This window comes from Vigna unguiculata, chromosome 3, assembly GCF_037176805.1.
Source record: "Vigna unguiculata cultivar grain cowpea cultivar isolate G323 ecotype 2 chromosome 3, ASM3717680v1, whole genome shotgun sequence".
Taxonomy (NCBI): Eukaryota; Viridiplantae; Streptophyta; class Magnoliopsida; order Fabales; family Fabaceae; genus Vigna; species Vigna unguiculata.
In genome coordinates, this window is record NC_140794.1 from 22467525 (window position 1) to 22484576 (window position 17052).

The 17052-nt window shown below is 35.5% G+C and overlaps 1 protein-coding gene across 1 annotated transcript; it reads right to left on the reverse strand.

The window, feature by feature from the left end:
* Positions 1-13607: 13607 nt before the first annotated feature.
* Positions 13608-16663, reverse strand: LOC114179909 (protein trichome birefringence-like 38). Its single transcript, XM_028066410.2, has 5 exons — positions 16230-16663; positions 15943-16114; positions 14497-14672; positions 14248-14406; positions 13608-14170 (listed from the first exon to the last, which is right to left on the reverse strand). The coding sequence occupies exons 1-5, from the start codon at positions 16523-16525 to the stop codon at positions 13879-13881; spliced, it is 1095 nt and encodes a 364-aa protein (XP_027922211.1). The 5' UTR covers positions 16526-16663; the 3' UTR covers positions 13608-13878.
* Positions 16664-17052: the final 389 nt, after the last annotated feature.

The window sequence follows — 17052 nt, forward strand, 5'->3', positions numbered from 1 at the left end:
CAAAATAGTCAAATATAATCTATAAAACTTCCCAACCTAGCCCCTCTTAGGGTCTAAGCATCACCAACTCTACCTGAAACAACGTCTACTTCCGTGTAACAAATTAAACAATTATTGCCAAACACACACAGAAAGGGTGAACTCATGTAACAATATAAACGTATAATTTAACACATAGAAGTTCATCCCTAATTACTTTATTTCAGCCAATGCTTAACCAAGAAAACTTACTACCCTAAGGTTTCCAACCCACAATTTCTTGACCATGGACTCAGGATATATATGCTTCCACGAACCTGCTTACTCATGGTCTTGCCTCTACGAACCTCCCCGCTTGTAGTCCAACTTCACGGAACTCCCCGCCCGTAGTCCAACACACATGATCCAACAACTACAAACCTCCCCACTCGTAGCAATCCTCAATTGTGAGCATGAAACATACGAACCTCACCGCTCGTATGCTCACACGAGAGCATCATAATATGAACCTCCCCGCTCATATTATCACGTGTTCATCACCAATCATGAACCTACCCGCTAATGACACCATCAAGCATATCTTGGTTTAAGTCCACATCTCAACACATTAAAACGAAATTAACAAAAACACATTGTCCTATACAAGATACACACTCAAGTTGGTCTTAGGGATTCCAATGCTTCCACGAACCTGTCCACTCGTGGTCCAACTCTACGAACCTCCTCGCTCGTAGTCCAACTCTACGGACCTCCCTGTTCGTAGTCCAACACGCATGATCCATCTAGCTACGAACCTCCCTACTCATAGTAAGTCTCAAGTGTGAGCACAGAACATATGATCCTCTTCACTCGTTTCATCACACGAAGTATGATTAATATGAACCTTCCGGCTCATATTAATTACATGTTCCAACACCAATCATGAACCTACCCGCTCGTGATACGGTCAAGCATATCCCAGATTAGACCCAACACAACAAGCTATGCAAAACGCATCGTAAATGCACCTTGCCACTTGCACTATCGCCTGACATAACTTAAGCACCACCCGGCCAAATGGTAGTGGGGATTGTTTGGCGGTTCCACAACACTGCCGGGCGCGACGACACACAAGGCTTCCCCATTTCGTGCTACTGCTTGGTGCTTAACTATGCACCAGTAATGTGACACTAGTGGTTTTAGGTACTCTAATTCAGTTTCTAACATCCAACAATTCAATTCTCAAACATCCAGAAACCAAAATACGCATTGATATACTTCACATACTCAAATTTACTATATCACATCTCATATGCATCATTCAAGTATAAACACACATCTATCCCCTAATAAATTCATATAAAATCATCAAAACAAAGTGTTATACCCAACACAATCCTAGACAACTAAACAATATACAAACCAAGAAGAACACATAATAATTGCCCTAAAATATTGCACGGGCAATAAAATAGTAATAATGATAATAATAAAAATAACAACAACAACAATAATAATAATAATAAAATGAAACAATAATAATAATAATTAAAATAATAATAAAATAAAATGGAAGAATAATACTAATAAGATAAAACAATAATAATAAAATAAAGAAATAATAATAAAACAAGATAAAACAATAATAATAAAATAATAATAATAATAATAATAAAATAAAGAAATAATAATAAAACAATAACAATGATAATAAAATCATAAATAAAATAAAACAATGATAATAACAATAATAATAAAATAATATAATAATAATCATAATAAAATAAAATAAAATAATAATAATAATTGTTCTTGCGAAAATAATAACAGAATATCAGGGAGCACAAATCATGTTTTACCTCAATCACCGACTTCTTGGGATTGCTACTCCTTAATTTAGATGCGTCTTCTTTTAGTGTTGACGGATTGGAGCCTTAGAGGGTTACCTGCGAAAAAGACTCCGACGATCAAGTCAACAAAAAATCTCTTAATTCAAATTACAGATTAGTGAATTAATGAAAGCGTACCTTTAATTGTTGGGGTCCACATGTATTTATAGAGCCATTAACTATGTTTTACCCTTCTTTTGGGTTGAGCCCTTCTTTATTGCGTTGAGCCGATGATTAGGATTTGAATGGGCCTGGGCCATGCCTAAATTCCAAGCTCGTAGTCTGATATCGGAGGTCCACCTGTTATTTCCTAAGTTTGGAGTGAGCAGCTTTTACGTATGCATTATTTTGGAAGTAGGCGGCGTTAACCCTTATGTATGTGTCATCGTTTTGCGTAGTTAACCAATTGTTCCTTTTTGTTCTAGGACTATACGTTGGCGGTTTGGGCCGGGTAGTTAGCTATACTGGTCCTAGCCACCTAGGTATAGTACAATAATAATAATAAGAATAATAAGAACTCAAAATACAACGGAAACCACAAGCATACACATACTTTCTCTATAACCACATACAACAAACATCAGGAGGTTAAGCGATAAAAGAATTTGGTTCAGGAGAAGACTTTCATGCATCAATATATAATGCAATAACAAATAAGATCATTTAAACAGGAAATGACAGCTCTCCTATCCTGGTTTCCTTTGCTTAAGCTTGCAAAATTTCCTAGAGTTGCTTTTGTTCCACGAAGGCGTCCACTCAAGAGCACGCACCAGTGTTTCTTAGCCCCATTTATGCACTCAGAATACACTCTCCACATCCCCTCACCCTTTGGTAGTCTCTAAAATCTACTCTCCTATCTCTAAAATGATCTTAACTACCTTAACTAGGATTAATGACATTGAAAAAAGAAAATTAAATAAAAGGACTTTAATGCTCATTCATTGTGATTTCTTAAGCTTTCAGTTGCTCCCTATGACGGATAGGGTTTTCTGACCATTCTCCCTCATGCAAAAAAAAAAGATTTGGCAAAAAGAATTGTGATAATTCCTATACATCTAGGATTATATTATCACTCATCACGATCCAGTATTTTATTAAAAATAATAAACAATCAAATTAACACACAATTCGCATACACATGACTCAAACCCAAGTCCTTTCAATGCAACCAAATACTCTTAACCACTTAAGCTAGTATTATTCCTTGTCTTCTCTCTCCAAATTAATTAACTTAAGGTTTCTTGCCATCACATTTATTAAATGAATATTTATTTATTTATTTAATTTTCCCGGATCTTACAAACATACCTCTTAATATAAAAAATATTGGTTATATATTCTGAAGTGAGTGAAAATATACCTCTAGTAATATTTTGCCATCTAGTGTAATATTCTTTGTGTTTCTTCTAGTTATGACAATATGTCCAATTTTTTTAGATGATTGAAGGATATTTTAATGTAAATTGGATATCGATTTTGGTGACAAAATCAACTACTGATTATGGTTATGTTTTAACCTTGGATGGAGGTGCACTATCATGGAAATATGTTAAAAAGTTGTTGTTTTGTCATCCTCTACTATGCAAGCATAAATTATTATTATTTTTTTCAATGCATCCTGACAATCAAATTGATATATTTAAAGTTTCTAGTAAAAATGTCAATGAAATTGACATATGAGAATGAGAGACAAATCTATTAGAAAATTTATTACTCATGGTATTATCTCTCTTTACTTTGTCAGGTCAGAAAGAAATATTGCATATCTACTTATCAAAAGGTTGATGCATCAACAAGTATTTGAGTCGTCGAGGGGAATGAGACTATATATAGCCCATAAATTAGTTGCAACAATGGACACCCATCTCCATGTGAATGGCGATCCCATGGATGGAGTTCAATGGGTAATAACGAAGTTGTTGTTGACTAACGTACACCAACTAATGTGATTAAATTTTGTCTCATTCCTATGGCGAGGTGTACTATAAATTGTGGCAATAATAAGGTTGATGTTTGTGCATTATTATGCTTATTTTATAAAATACTTCTTAATAAACCTAATGAAAATTATTGTATGAGTGTGAGTCACAAACCACCCTTTGAGAGTTAACCTAATGAGTGTGATGGTGGGGCCACCATTGTGAGATATGGACAAGTCTCTAAGTGACACTCATGAAACAAGATACATGCACAAACGTGCACCCACTAATTAGAACCTATAATGAGCATCGATATTGTATGTGTTATTTACTAAAACCCGGTCATAGGGAATGTAGTTCAAGACAATCAAGTCTCTACATTTTCTCGGGTGAAAGCTTATAAGCACTAGGTGTAAGGCTCAAACCCGGAAGGTTCCTTATGTTGAACTACAATATCTTGTTTTACAAGATAATATATTTTGTTTTATTTATTTTTAATTATGTGGGGATTGTTAGAAATATTTCAATATAATTTAAAAAATAAATAATTAAAATATTATCCTATAGTTACTAATATTTTATGGACTCTTAATTATATGGGTTAATGTTATTTATGGTTAATGATTATATTTCTTATTACAATTCAATCGTGTCTCCCTTTTCTATCTATAAATACCACCTAGGTCCATGAGGAAAGATACAACAAAACTAGAGTTCCCTCAAAAGTGTTATTCTTTTTTCTTTTATACTATCTCTTAAAATAGTGGTGTCATAAGGTTTGAAGATCCTTCGCTATACTCGATCGATCTAACGTGTTGTTGTATCTTGGGAGAGAAGCGCATATGATTTTGGTTTGCCTTATATAGTAGGGGCATTTTCTCTCTAAAGATAGCGCTATAAGTGCCTCAATCCAGGATATTTCTACTTCTCTCTTCATTTATTTATTTTATCTATTATTGTTATTAGTATTGTTGGGTCTGATTAATATTCGTTGATTTATATATATGTCTTAGTATTGTTATTGCTCTAATAATAATTATTATATTATTTTATATTTTTATTATTAATAGTATTATTTGATTAATCATTTTCTAACATTTGCAGGTGTAGAGGCACCTCTGGTGGATGGGGAGCTATCAATTAGAGTAATGGAAGATCTCAAGGAGTTTTTGTAAGTGGTTTGTTTTGTATAAGGTTTGCTTGTTGGTTTAGTTTAAGTGCATAGATGATATATTTTTCACTGGATTACCTGTTTTGAATGTTATAATGAAGCGTCTTATTTTATTAGTTTTAAGCTATTAAAATGTGATGTTACAAATTTTAATAAATTAGATAAGTTAAATATATTGTAGTTATGCTAATAGAAAAATTATCATAATAAAATATTGTAATTATGGTCGTTTTTTGTAAAATTAATTCTGATAAATGCATATATTTTTTGTTAAAATAATTTATGTAATATTTTTTAATGTGTAATAAGTTATAAAATTAAATTAAATAATAATATGGGCCTTTTTTCAAAAAAGGGTTAATTTGAAGCATAATTTTCAAAATAAGGTTGGTTGACTTTTTATTTACAGAAAAGGGTGAAGTCGTTCGGATGGAGGACTAATTCCACCGTGAAGTTGTTGGGAGTGTGGTCGGTTTCTGTATAACTTTTTTAAAAGGAAAATTTGTCAAACATCCTAACGATTTCTTCGTAATGTATATTGAACTGAAACCATTACGTATGAGGACTTTAATGATGTTTTTTATAATTAATTGATTTTTTTTAATAGCATGGACATTAAATAAATATTGTTTTTTATTTTTATATTAGTTGATTTGTACAATAAATTAACATAAATAATTGGTAGAAATTTGTAAATTGTAGATAAAGTTTGTTAGAATTAATAATTTGGGGTATTTTTCGTTAAACTAGAAATAGTAAGATAATGAAAATTTACAAAGAAGATAGGAATTTCATAATATAACACATTGAAAAACTAGATATAGCAAAAACTACTAATGATAGGGAAAATTGCCCTTGTGATGTCCTTCATTTCTAATATGAACATTTATTTCATCTATTGGGATTGGATTGATCCATTTCATTGTGGATACAAGTAGTTGGAGGTCTTCCCAATGCCCTACGAGGCATGTTTGGTTCTGGAACGAAATTAGGTCCAATGTATGTGGACCAATAATCTTTATTCTTAACCCAATGAAATTGGAGTTCATATGCTTTGTTGATAGTGTAAAGACTATAAACTGGATGAATGTATGTGGTCATGTCTACATGGGAAAAAGAGCAGACAACTATTACGTGATGACAAGGCAGTCGAAAAGCCTGGAAATGACCATAGTCACACCACTAGTCATTTAATTTAACTGTGAAAGACATTGGTCGGTGGCGATCATGTGGAATAAACGTCTTTTGAACCTGATATTCATTATTTTTTCTTGATTATTAGCGCACTTGACACATTGCAGCTTGTTGTTGATTTTTTTAATAATAGCATTTATGTCTTTAGGATATTGGTGGCCTGCTCATAACAAATTTTTTCTTAATGCCTCGCTCAACAAACCATGCTGCAGTCCTTTCAAATGTTGCCATAATTAGAGGACAAATTGGAAATGAACGAGCTCGTTTTAAAACAAAGTTCATACATTTAGCCAAGTTTGTTGTCATGTGACCGAATCTACTACTTTGTCGTAGGCCTAAGCCCACTTTTGTAATGGTATCCTGTCGATCCAATATGGCTTGTTGACCTCGTAAGATGTGAAAATGCAAATATATTAGTTAATTTAATTTGAAATACAATTGTTAATGAAAGAGTAATTATTGTGAATAAAAGAGTAATTTTATTATCCATGTTAATTAACTGGTTCTTCATCTCATGATTTTTGAACTTCTTGTTGAAGTTTGAAGCGATATGACGTATGCAATATATTGATTTAGCTTATCTCCTTCCCATCTTACTTCTTCAGATTGTAGGACTTCCAATATTCCTTTCCTTTGTCTATTATCAAGCAGAGGTTTGATTGTGGTGTGATGTGCCTCGTAATAGCTGAAAGAACTAGATTAAAGCCTCCTTGGTCTCTCCTTGCACTATTATGAAGGCCAAAGGAAATATGTTACGAGATGCATCTTGAGCGAGCATTGTCAACAATGTCCATTGATATCAACCTGTGAGAAATGTCCCATCTACTTGTACAATTGGTGTGCAATAATTAAACCCTTGGATGCATGGTCCAAAAAACCAAAATACAATAAGAAGGGTCAGATTGACCATCAACTACTATGGGAGATCCAATGCATTAAATTATTATGCCAGGTTTGGTAAAAGATTCTTGAACTATTTCTCAATCTTTAAGAACACTTCAATCAATTTACCAATGTTGCATTAATGGATTAATTCAAATAACTAGGAATATTAGAAAGGATGAAAGACACAAGAGAAGGCAACAATATTTATAATGGTTCGATTCAAGATGAATCTACATCTAGTCTTCTTCTGAGCAACCCGAGCTTAGAAGGATTCCACTATATCAATAGAATTCCAAGAATTACAAGATCACCTATATAATCCTACACTCTAATGACCCAATAACTTGATTCAATTATCAAGAAGTCTCCCTAGGTACAATGCTTCACACAATTGCAACTAGACATTCACCTACACAATGAATGACAATGAAAAGAACAATAATTCAAAAGAAAAGGAACGAGTACACGTAGTTGTATGCATATGTGACAATTGATCTCTAATGCCAAGCTAGATATCCCAAGATCAACTCCATCCTTAATCTTCTTGATCACCCAACAAAATTATCCCTTCAAGAACTCAAGAATTCTTTCTTCTCAAACTCTCAAATCAGGTCTTGTATTTTTGAAAAAATGAATTTGATATTTTATTAAGAAGGGAATTACGCTGGTTAGATTAATGGATTAGGAATTTTACCTAATTGATTATCGAAACTGAATTTTGATTGTAGTGACTATGCACTTCGATAATCCATTAGATAAGTTGTTAATCCATTAAAGACTTCTATAACCCTTATATTTAGGCACTTTAGGACTCGATTGGTTGATCTATATGGTTTAAGGCTTGGCTTACATTTGATCCTAAACGTGCATTAACTATTTGAATGAAATATTTACTCTAATACTAGGACAATGCTAAGAGGTGTTACTTGTCTTTGGACATCATCAAAACTCAATAGAATGAATAAGCTCCCCCTTTCAACATATTCAATGTTGAAAGTCTTTTACTAACAAATGGTATCATAGAGTTTTATTCTTGAAGGAGTTGTGAGAGTAAAATCTAAAAGCATGGACGGAGATTCAAATCTATCATCAATAGCACCATCAATCTTCAATGGTGAAAATGATCAAATTTGGACATTTACGACTTTAGATTTATGAGAAGTGGTAGAAGAAGACTATGAAGTTTCTCCACTACCCGACAATCCAACAATGACTCAAATAAAAATTCACAAAGACAAAAAAATTGAAGAAGCTAAGACAAAGGCGACCCTTTATAGTGTCACCAACAATTTTCACTTAAATCATGACTTTAAATTCAATCAAAGCCATTTGGGAATATCTTAAAAAGGAGTATGATGGAGATGATTGAATCAAAGGCATGCATGTGCTGAAAGGATTTTAAGCATTGCAAATAGAATAAGATTGCTTGGTATTGAGTTTAATGAATTTCGCATTGTTGAAAAAAATTTGGTTACTATACTTGAAAGATTTGAGGCAATGTCCAAGATCACCTTGGCACAATTGTTGATTTCTTTGCAAGCAAAGAACAAAAAAGGGCTATATATAAGAGAAGAAAGATTTGTTGAGGAAGCATTACCATCCAAACATGAAAATGGTGGGAGGTATAAAAAGAACATGAACAAAGCAACAAACAAATGTAAAGAGTTCCTTCAGAAATGAAAACAAAGTTGGAAGTTCGAAGGGAAGATTTCCTCCTTGTAAGCATTACAACAAGATGGGTCATCCTCCATTCAAGTGTTGGAGAAGGCTAGATGCTAAGTGTAATAAGTGCAACGAACTTGGACATGAAGTTGTGATTTGCAAGAACAAAATCCAGCAGCAAGAAGAAGATGCTAAAATTACATATGAAGAAGAGGAAGATCAACTTTTGGTTGCAACTTGTTTTTCAAGTAATATCTAAAGTGAATCCTGACTTATTGATAGTGGATGCACCAATCACATGATTTCATGACAAGGAACTCTATAGGGAACTTAAGCCTTCAAAAATCCAAAGTTAAGATTGGTCATGGTGGTTATATTCTAGTAAAAGGAATATGAACCATTGCTATTGTAACACATGAAGGAAATAAAGCGATTTCTGATGTATTGTATGTACCCAACCTAGACCAAAACTTGTTGAGTGTCGGTCAACTATTAAAAACAAGCTTTAAGGTGTTTTTTGAAGACAATTGCTTAATCAAGGATGTTGCAGGTAAAGATTTATTCAAGGTGAAAATGAGAGGCAAAACTTTTTCCCTTAATCCAACTATGGAGGGGCAGGTAGTTTCCTTAGTAAAAGAAAATGTTGTAGAGTTGTGGCATAAGAGACTTGAGCATTATCACTATCAATGGCTTCTGAAAATGCAAAAATATGAAATGGTTAGAGATTTGCCTGATTTTAAAAGTGATGTCTACATATTTTCATGCTTGCCAATATGGAAAGCAAAGTAGACTTCCATTCCCAACAACCACTTGGAAAGCCAAAAAGAAGTTTCATCTAATTCACACTAATGTAGGAGGGCCTCATGGAACCCTTTCCCTTAAAGGTAATCGTTACTACATTATTTATGTAGATGATTTAACTCGAATGTTTAGGATTTATTTTCTAAAATTCAAGTCAGAAGTTGGAAGCATTTTCTAGAAGTTTAAAGCAAGGGTGGAAAAGGAAAGCGGCTGTAAAATCCATACTTTAAGGTTTGATAATGGCAATGAGTATACCTCGTACCAATTTGTGAGGAGACCAGAATTGAACATCAACTTATAGTTCCATATACTTCAGAACAAAATGGAGTCAATGAGAGAAGTGTAACACCCCATTTAATTTAATATACGAAATTAAAGGAAGCGTCACAAAAGATAACGTAAAAGCGCAGTCCTGGAGTTCAAACCCAACTCCTTACAAAACCTAGGCAAACCACGATGTCCAAAAGAAAACCGGTTAACAAGTTTACAAGGAAATGTATGTTGATCCAAGAACAAACAAGTACATGGGCCTTAGCCCTAAAGAAAAGCCCACTAAAGAAACTAAAACCAGCCCAAGCAGATTATGCAGCGGAACCATCACCTCCGTGTTGCTCGCGGGTGTTCCTCGCATCTGCTCACACCAACAAGTTGATGATCATCGCAAGAGAGAGTACCACACAGCAGAACACACAACAATAAAAGTAGGGTAAGCTAGAGTATAAAAGATTTCATCCATACAATCAAAGTACATATTCACCCTCTCATACACACATACCAACCAAGCATGCTATGACTTCTCAGGCAATACACTAAGACACGACTTGACTCATCCGGATAAATATAACCTGGTCAGATTCAGCGGATGCTCACACTTGTGGTGGATACCTCTGCTCACCCCCGAGCTGTGTGTTACAAGTGTTACATTGAATTAATTTTCCCTCACCATAAGGTTAGCCCTTAATGAATTTCAGGCCTCCTGCTACTCTCACCACAGGAGTCAGTCTGCTCTAAGTGAGACTAATTGACTCCTTAGAGTGTCAGGATGCAATCCTTACCTTGAATCCTTACCTAGTTATACAGATGGGGCACCACCATGGACACCCACTATCAGGGGCCATGGAATTACGTGCCGACCACTGAAGCGCAACTCCGGAAGTCTCTGTAACATCCCTGGCTACCCCATCTGCAGCATAACTGGTAACATCTGCTGGTGAACCAGAGGTGTTAAAGGTCAGGTTGGGGGTTCGATTCCCACTGGCAACAACCTACCCAATATGAATGGACGGAGAAGGGTGATGGGTTGGGGTGCATTGGGCTGTAGTAACCTGACAGCCTCTGGGGCCCGAGGAGGGGTAGCCAGGGATGTTACAGTCTCACCTAGAGACTCCAAGGAATTACACACTGACACAGACCCAACAATCATAAATCAACAATAAGAGAATACCAATCATGCTCACAATTCCATGTCAACCTCTGAAAAATAACACCTCATTCGTATCACATGTTGAATCCATACCATTGATCATCACCACCCCATGAGGATAGGGCCTCATCTCATATCAATACCATGTCCCATAAGTTCCAACTCACTCATTAATTTCACATGCCGAACTTCCACAATATCCATCATTCTATTTAAGAATTATGTCACACATACATGGCAATCCATCATATATATATATATATATATATATATATATATATATATATATATATATATATATATCTCAACATAACAAGCATACCCAAGCAATTACCACTCATCCAAGGGCAACCAAGCAACCAAACCACATACTGTCTCGCCCAGCCCTTCGCTCAGGCTGAAGGGCCTCGCTTAGGCGAGACAGTCTCGCTTAGGCAAGCCCCCTTCCGCCTAGGCGAGGGCTCGAAACAGGAAACAGGAACCACCGCGGGATCTCGCTTAGGCGAGACCCCTCTCGCCTGGGCGAGTGGTTCGCTCGCTCAAAATAATGAGCAGGTCGCCTGGGCGACCTTTCGCGAAAATGGTTTGGGCGAGCCTCCGCCAGAATCGCCTAGGCGAGATTACCAGTTCTCGCCCTGGTCTCACCTGCAGCAGATGCATCATTCAACCCAACAAATCACACAAAGCATTCCACGCATCAAGAACAATGATTAATCCATACAAATATTTTGCAAGCTCAAGAACGACAGAAAACAAACAACTTAAACTCAAACCCTAACTTCCCATACCTGGATTTAGCTAAGGCTTTGACACTCGAACAGTGAGAAACAATAGCTCACGAGACAGCTTCGCGAGCTAAAAAACAGTGGAACAGGTTCCGAAAACGAGCTCATTAGGAAGCTCTAACTGAGAACATACGGAAGAACAAAAGAACATAGAGCCTGAGTTAGGAGGGACTTACGCAGAACGAAAGAATGAGGCTGAGCTTGCTAAGTTATGACGACTCTAAACCCTAGCAGAGGATGACGGCAGCTGCTCTAAGAGATGTGAGGGATCTGTTTTACGAAGAATGGTTACTAGTTAGGGTTTTGGGGTACCTTAGGTCAGATATTGAATTGGGCCAACCCCATTTAGGCCCAAAAGATTGGACAACCTCTAAATTAAAATGGGCAGAAATAATTGGGCCTTACAAGAAGAAACAATTTTTTTTTTTGTGAAGATGGCTAAATGTATGTTACATGAAAAGAATTTGCCAAAGAAGATTTAGGTAAAAGCTGCAAATACAATTGCGTTCTTACAAAATACACATCCTACAGAGACATTAAAGAATAAAACTCCTTCTAAAGTATGAGACGGATGCAAGCCTCAAATGCATTTTCTCATAATGTTTGACTTGTTTTACGTTAATCAACTTTCTATGAGTCAGCATATAAATCCTCCTAACTGCTTCTTAAAATTAAAATAATACTTTGAAAATTGAAACAACTAAATAAAAAACAGAGAACACACTTGAATTCTAATGAAGGATTATCTTATTTCCTTTTAGAGTTATGAATATGGTGAAGTTGTTTAAGAAAACGTTTTGAAAATTCCCACTGGACATTAAGATAACATGCTATCTAGATGTGAAGGTTCATTTCTCAAGCTCATGAAAGGAAGAAGAGAGTTGGATTCAAGCTTAAACACACACGACAATAACAACACTAAAGAGCAAAATGAAAGAAGAAACTATAAAAATGGAAAGCATAGAAGATGAAGAATGGAAGAAGCACGCCACTCATAGGGGGGATCTAAGCCAACTAAGCCCTAAAGATGAGTGATGGTGCCGCCACTTGCAAGCAAGATAAGGCAAATGTGAGTTCACTTCTAGGAAGGAGAGCTCACGAAAATTGGTGGTTGAATGCACAAAGTTTATAACAAAATGATCAACCCTTTTACAAGACAAGGAACACCCTTTAAATAGGAGTTCATAGGGGTCCTTTAGCAAATACAAAAACATGAAAAAGGATTAACTAGCAAACCCTAAACCTAATGTGAGAGTGAGTCTTGGCCAAGTGAAGGGAGATGATTGGTGGAGGCATTCCCATGCTGATTCTAGGCCAAAAGAGGAAGGAAACTAAGTGACCTTCTAAAGCATAAACCACAAAGGCAAAAGGAGACAAGGTACATGTCTACTTTTGCTTTTGCTTTATGCTTTTTGTTTTCCTCTCTCTTCCACTTCATCCAAGTGCTCCAATCACCAAGTGCCACCTAGTCATGCTCTACTTTCTCTTAATTACCTACAAAACAAGACAAAAAAGGATTAGCATGTTGGTTTAAGTTAATCTAATCTTGGTCAAAGGTCAACTTTGGATCAAAGTCAACAAGTCAACCAAAATAAGTCAACTAGAAACCAACTTAGGGAATTCAAACTAAAGTAATGCAAAACAAAGATAAAGGTGATGGAATAGAAGACTCCCTTCTAGACATGCTTCTAGTGATCCTTCTTGAGAGAGCTTCTAAGGAGGTGATCACGCCTTCATCAAATTCCTAAAACAAAGTCCTAACATTTTCTTTTCGTATGTTGTAAATCTTTCTTCTAAACGTTTTCTCTTGTATGTTGTCTTTTCTAAACGTTTTCTCTTTCATCATTTTCTCTCTGTACCCATTACCATTAGTCAATGAGTTAGCAAATATAATATTAAAAATAAAATGCCTCATAGATATGTTGCTGAAACGAAGGAGTCTATATATCATTTTGCTGTTGAATACAAAGAGTACATGAATTAATTATTAGTAAAGTTGAATTGCAATACAACAAACATTGAGTAACCCCTTGTAATGTCTATTTTGTGAACGTGTAACAAATTGATCTTCCTGACTAACTTGGTTTGCATATTGCAACTCTGTCACAACTATTTTTGACGAGTCCTACGTCACAATTGAATTAAAACCCTTGAGTAGAATAGTATTATTATAAGTGTTTATAGTGTAAGTTCAGGTGATTAGAGCTGCATTTAGGAGTTCGTTCCAAGTATCAGGTAACCCTGGTAGGCACCAGTGACTGCAATCATTGCCTGCATGGTCCCCGCTATATGCAGAGGGATGTGCATCTTTTCTTAGTTGTGAGAGAAGTGTTATGTCAAGTAGAAAAGCTTTACTCTTCATCTTCTTCAAAACTCGGTTCACTATGTTTGCTGCAGGAGGTAGACCAGCAGGATATGTTGACCCACCCAGTGGTTCAAGTTCTCCACTGCAGCTCTTCCTTGGTTCATTCCACTCTTCACCTCTGATTCAAAACAACATTTCAGTTCATTATGATTCACAAAGGGTCTTTCAAAGTCAAAATAAGAGTTAATTACTTACTGATAATGGGTAGGAGAAATGCCTTGAAAGAACACTTTGGTTCTTGTAGGGTCTATGTTTTCATCAACCCATTCAGCCCATGTGCTCATTCCTTTATAAAAGGCCTCCAAACGATCCATGTCCTTTAGTAGATTCGGACCGTCTCTAATGTAATCCCATCTGAAAATTTATTTTAACAAAATTCATTAAACTTTGATGTAGTGTTAAAATGAATTAATTTTAAAATGATTGGGAGCAGAATAATAATACCCTTGAGAATTTCCTGTGTGGGTCCACCAATGCCAGGAGTTGAAGATTAACATGTCCATGCCAGTCCAAGCATTACCCGCTTGTATGGAGTCTAGTGTGAGCACGCGTCCAACTTCTTCTCGAACTATGTCCACCAAATATGGTGTGCGGTATAGTTCTATGGTTACTTCGTACTCCTGCACAAACCCACCAACCACTCTAGTTACCACACTCCCATTTTAGTGCTTTTCATCAAATTTCAAATTCAATCATTGTACACACACATTTAGATTTAGATGCATAAAGATTCACGTGGAAAATAGTAACTTGTCTACATAACTTTATTATATGCTAAAATAATGATACTAAAATACTCATCTAAGTACTTCAAAGAATAAAATTATTTTATTAAGTGCTCAAAAAGATATTAAATCCTTACATCAGTACAGTAATTGATGATGAAATATAAGACAAAACTGTTATAATACTTTCCTGGTCCATATTTTGAAGGTTTTTTATATTCATTTCTTCTGCCTATTATGTAATTTTTTTTTCTTATATACAATAAAAATACATTTTAGGCTTAGTTAACAGCAAAGTTCGTTTAAGAACAGAATAACAAGTTTTCTTGAAAAGAAATAGATATATTTGTGCTTTGCAGTGGCTACCTGTTTTTTAATTGGCACAGAAAATGGTATAACTAATATAAACAATATCAACTCCTTCAAAAGTAATTGAATTTGTATATTATAGAGAGACATAATCGGGGAACTTAACTAAATTTAGCCGGCATAGTTCATGAATTCACTGAACCTTTATCTAAAAAAATACAGATCCTAATAATAATATTGGGACATTTAACTGTAAACATAGGAAAACTTTGCTTATCAAATTTTATAGCTTTTCCCTTTCTAAGGAATCTCGGAACTACTAGGGTCAAGGTTGTTATGTGGGTTAAAGTAGGAAATAAAAAGTGTGAAATTGCAACTAAATTTTTGTTTTATTTCTTCTACGTTGCTACCAATCTATATGGAATGTTTGCAAACATCATGCATTGGGGTGTTGGACATGTTATGCCATGAATGAGTCATATTTATTATGACATAATAAGTGAGATGTTAATGTTATGCGAATGATGTTGATTAAAGTTAAAGTGTAGAATAATGAAAACAAATAATTGCAATAGAGCCTCCAAGTTGTACTCCAACACAAGTTGACAAAAGCGTCTCACACAGCCTGTCAAGTCTTTTTCTGAAAAAACTTAAATGGAGAACAGAAGAAAACTCAGTTTTGGACGTGTTTTATGGCTTAATCTTTCAAAAAACAGAGAAATGAATTTTGTGAAACGGGTGTTGTAAACAGGGAGGAGAATAAGATGGAGAAAGAGAGAAAGAGATGAAAATGTTGGTTTTAGTATTATTTGCGAAAAGAGACAAAGAGAAGAAAGAAGAAGAAAAGATATTAAACCTGGAAGGTCACAGTGGACAAAGCTTCTCTCCTGACAAAAGTGGTGGTGGCATTGGGCACCGACGCGTGAAGCATGCAGGACAACGATTCCCACATGTTGAGACTCAGTGAGTCACCCACAAACATTATCCTCTTACCCCTCCACCTGTTCAAGAAATCCACTCCATCGAACCTAATACAAAAGTCGCAATTACACCAACGAACGAAAACGTTAACGTACGACTTCAAACATATTCCAAAACAAACTTTTCATATCCTTTGTAATGAGAAAAACAGAAGAAGAGTACCTGGGTAAGGCACAAGAATCAGGCTTCCAAGAGTATTTGAGATACTGTTTGTCGGGTCTGCCATACTTTTGGCAATCAAACTCAGCATCTATAAAGGGGCAGCTTGAAGAGTCATAGAGAGGATGTGAAGGGTCAATCACCCAACTTCCAATGAACAAATTACATCTATTAGTTATTTCCTTTCTTCCCTTCAACCGACTCACATTATAGTTACCAGACTTTGCTGCTCTTGCTTGGTGCAAGAACACAACCAGAAGCAAAACCAGCGAAACCAAGATATTGACTTTAGAACCCATACGCTGTTTTGAGGTCCCAAAGCTCAGAGAAAGATAAGAACAGCCTTGTACTTACTTGTTCACTTGTGTGTCAGCTTATATGGGAGAGAGAAACTCAGGAAAGAAAAGGTTGTCCCTTGTGGTGGGTTCACATGGAGGAGGAGGTGGTGCTTGTGAACTTTTATTCTTATCATTATTATTATTATAAAAATAATTATTTTGGTAACATGAGTTGGGGAGATCTTGGATGGATTCGTTATGGTGCTCTATGTGACCTGTGCTTGAGACTGAAGAGCTTGTTTTATGGGGAAAATCAATGTTACTACATTATTGTTCTTTTTCCTTCCGCACTGCCTCTGCCCCCATGTCACGGGTGCACATTCGCTCAAATATTTCATATGCATAAGGATAAACCTTGTTTTTGGTGAAAGTTTATCGGTAGATAACTGCATTCCATTGTTACCATTTCATTTTCTCTCTATACAAATCAAAATACGTTCTGACCATGAAATGAAGAAGTCAATTAACCGTCAAGAGATATGATGAAT

Excerpts from the sequence above, each read along its gene's own strand:
- LOC114179909 (XM_028066410.2), bottom strand. The coding sequence starts at position 16,525 with ATGGGTTCTAAAGTCAATATCTTGGTTTCGCTGGTTTTGCTTCTGGTT. Across the intron at positions 16,115-16,229 it reads GATTCTTGTGCCTTACCCAG|GTTCGATGGAGTGGATTTCT; the intron begins GTACTCTTCTTC and ends CTTTTGTATTAG. Across the intron at positions 14,673-15,942 it reads TGTCCACTGTGACCTTCCAG|GAGTACGAAGTAACCATAGA; the intron begins GTTTAATATCTT and ends GGGTTTGTGCAG.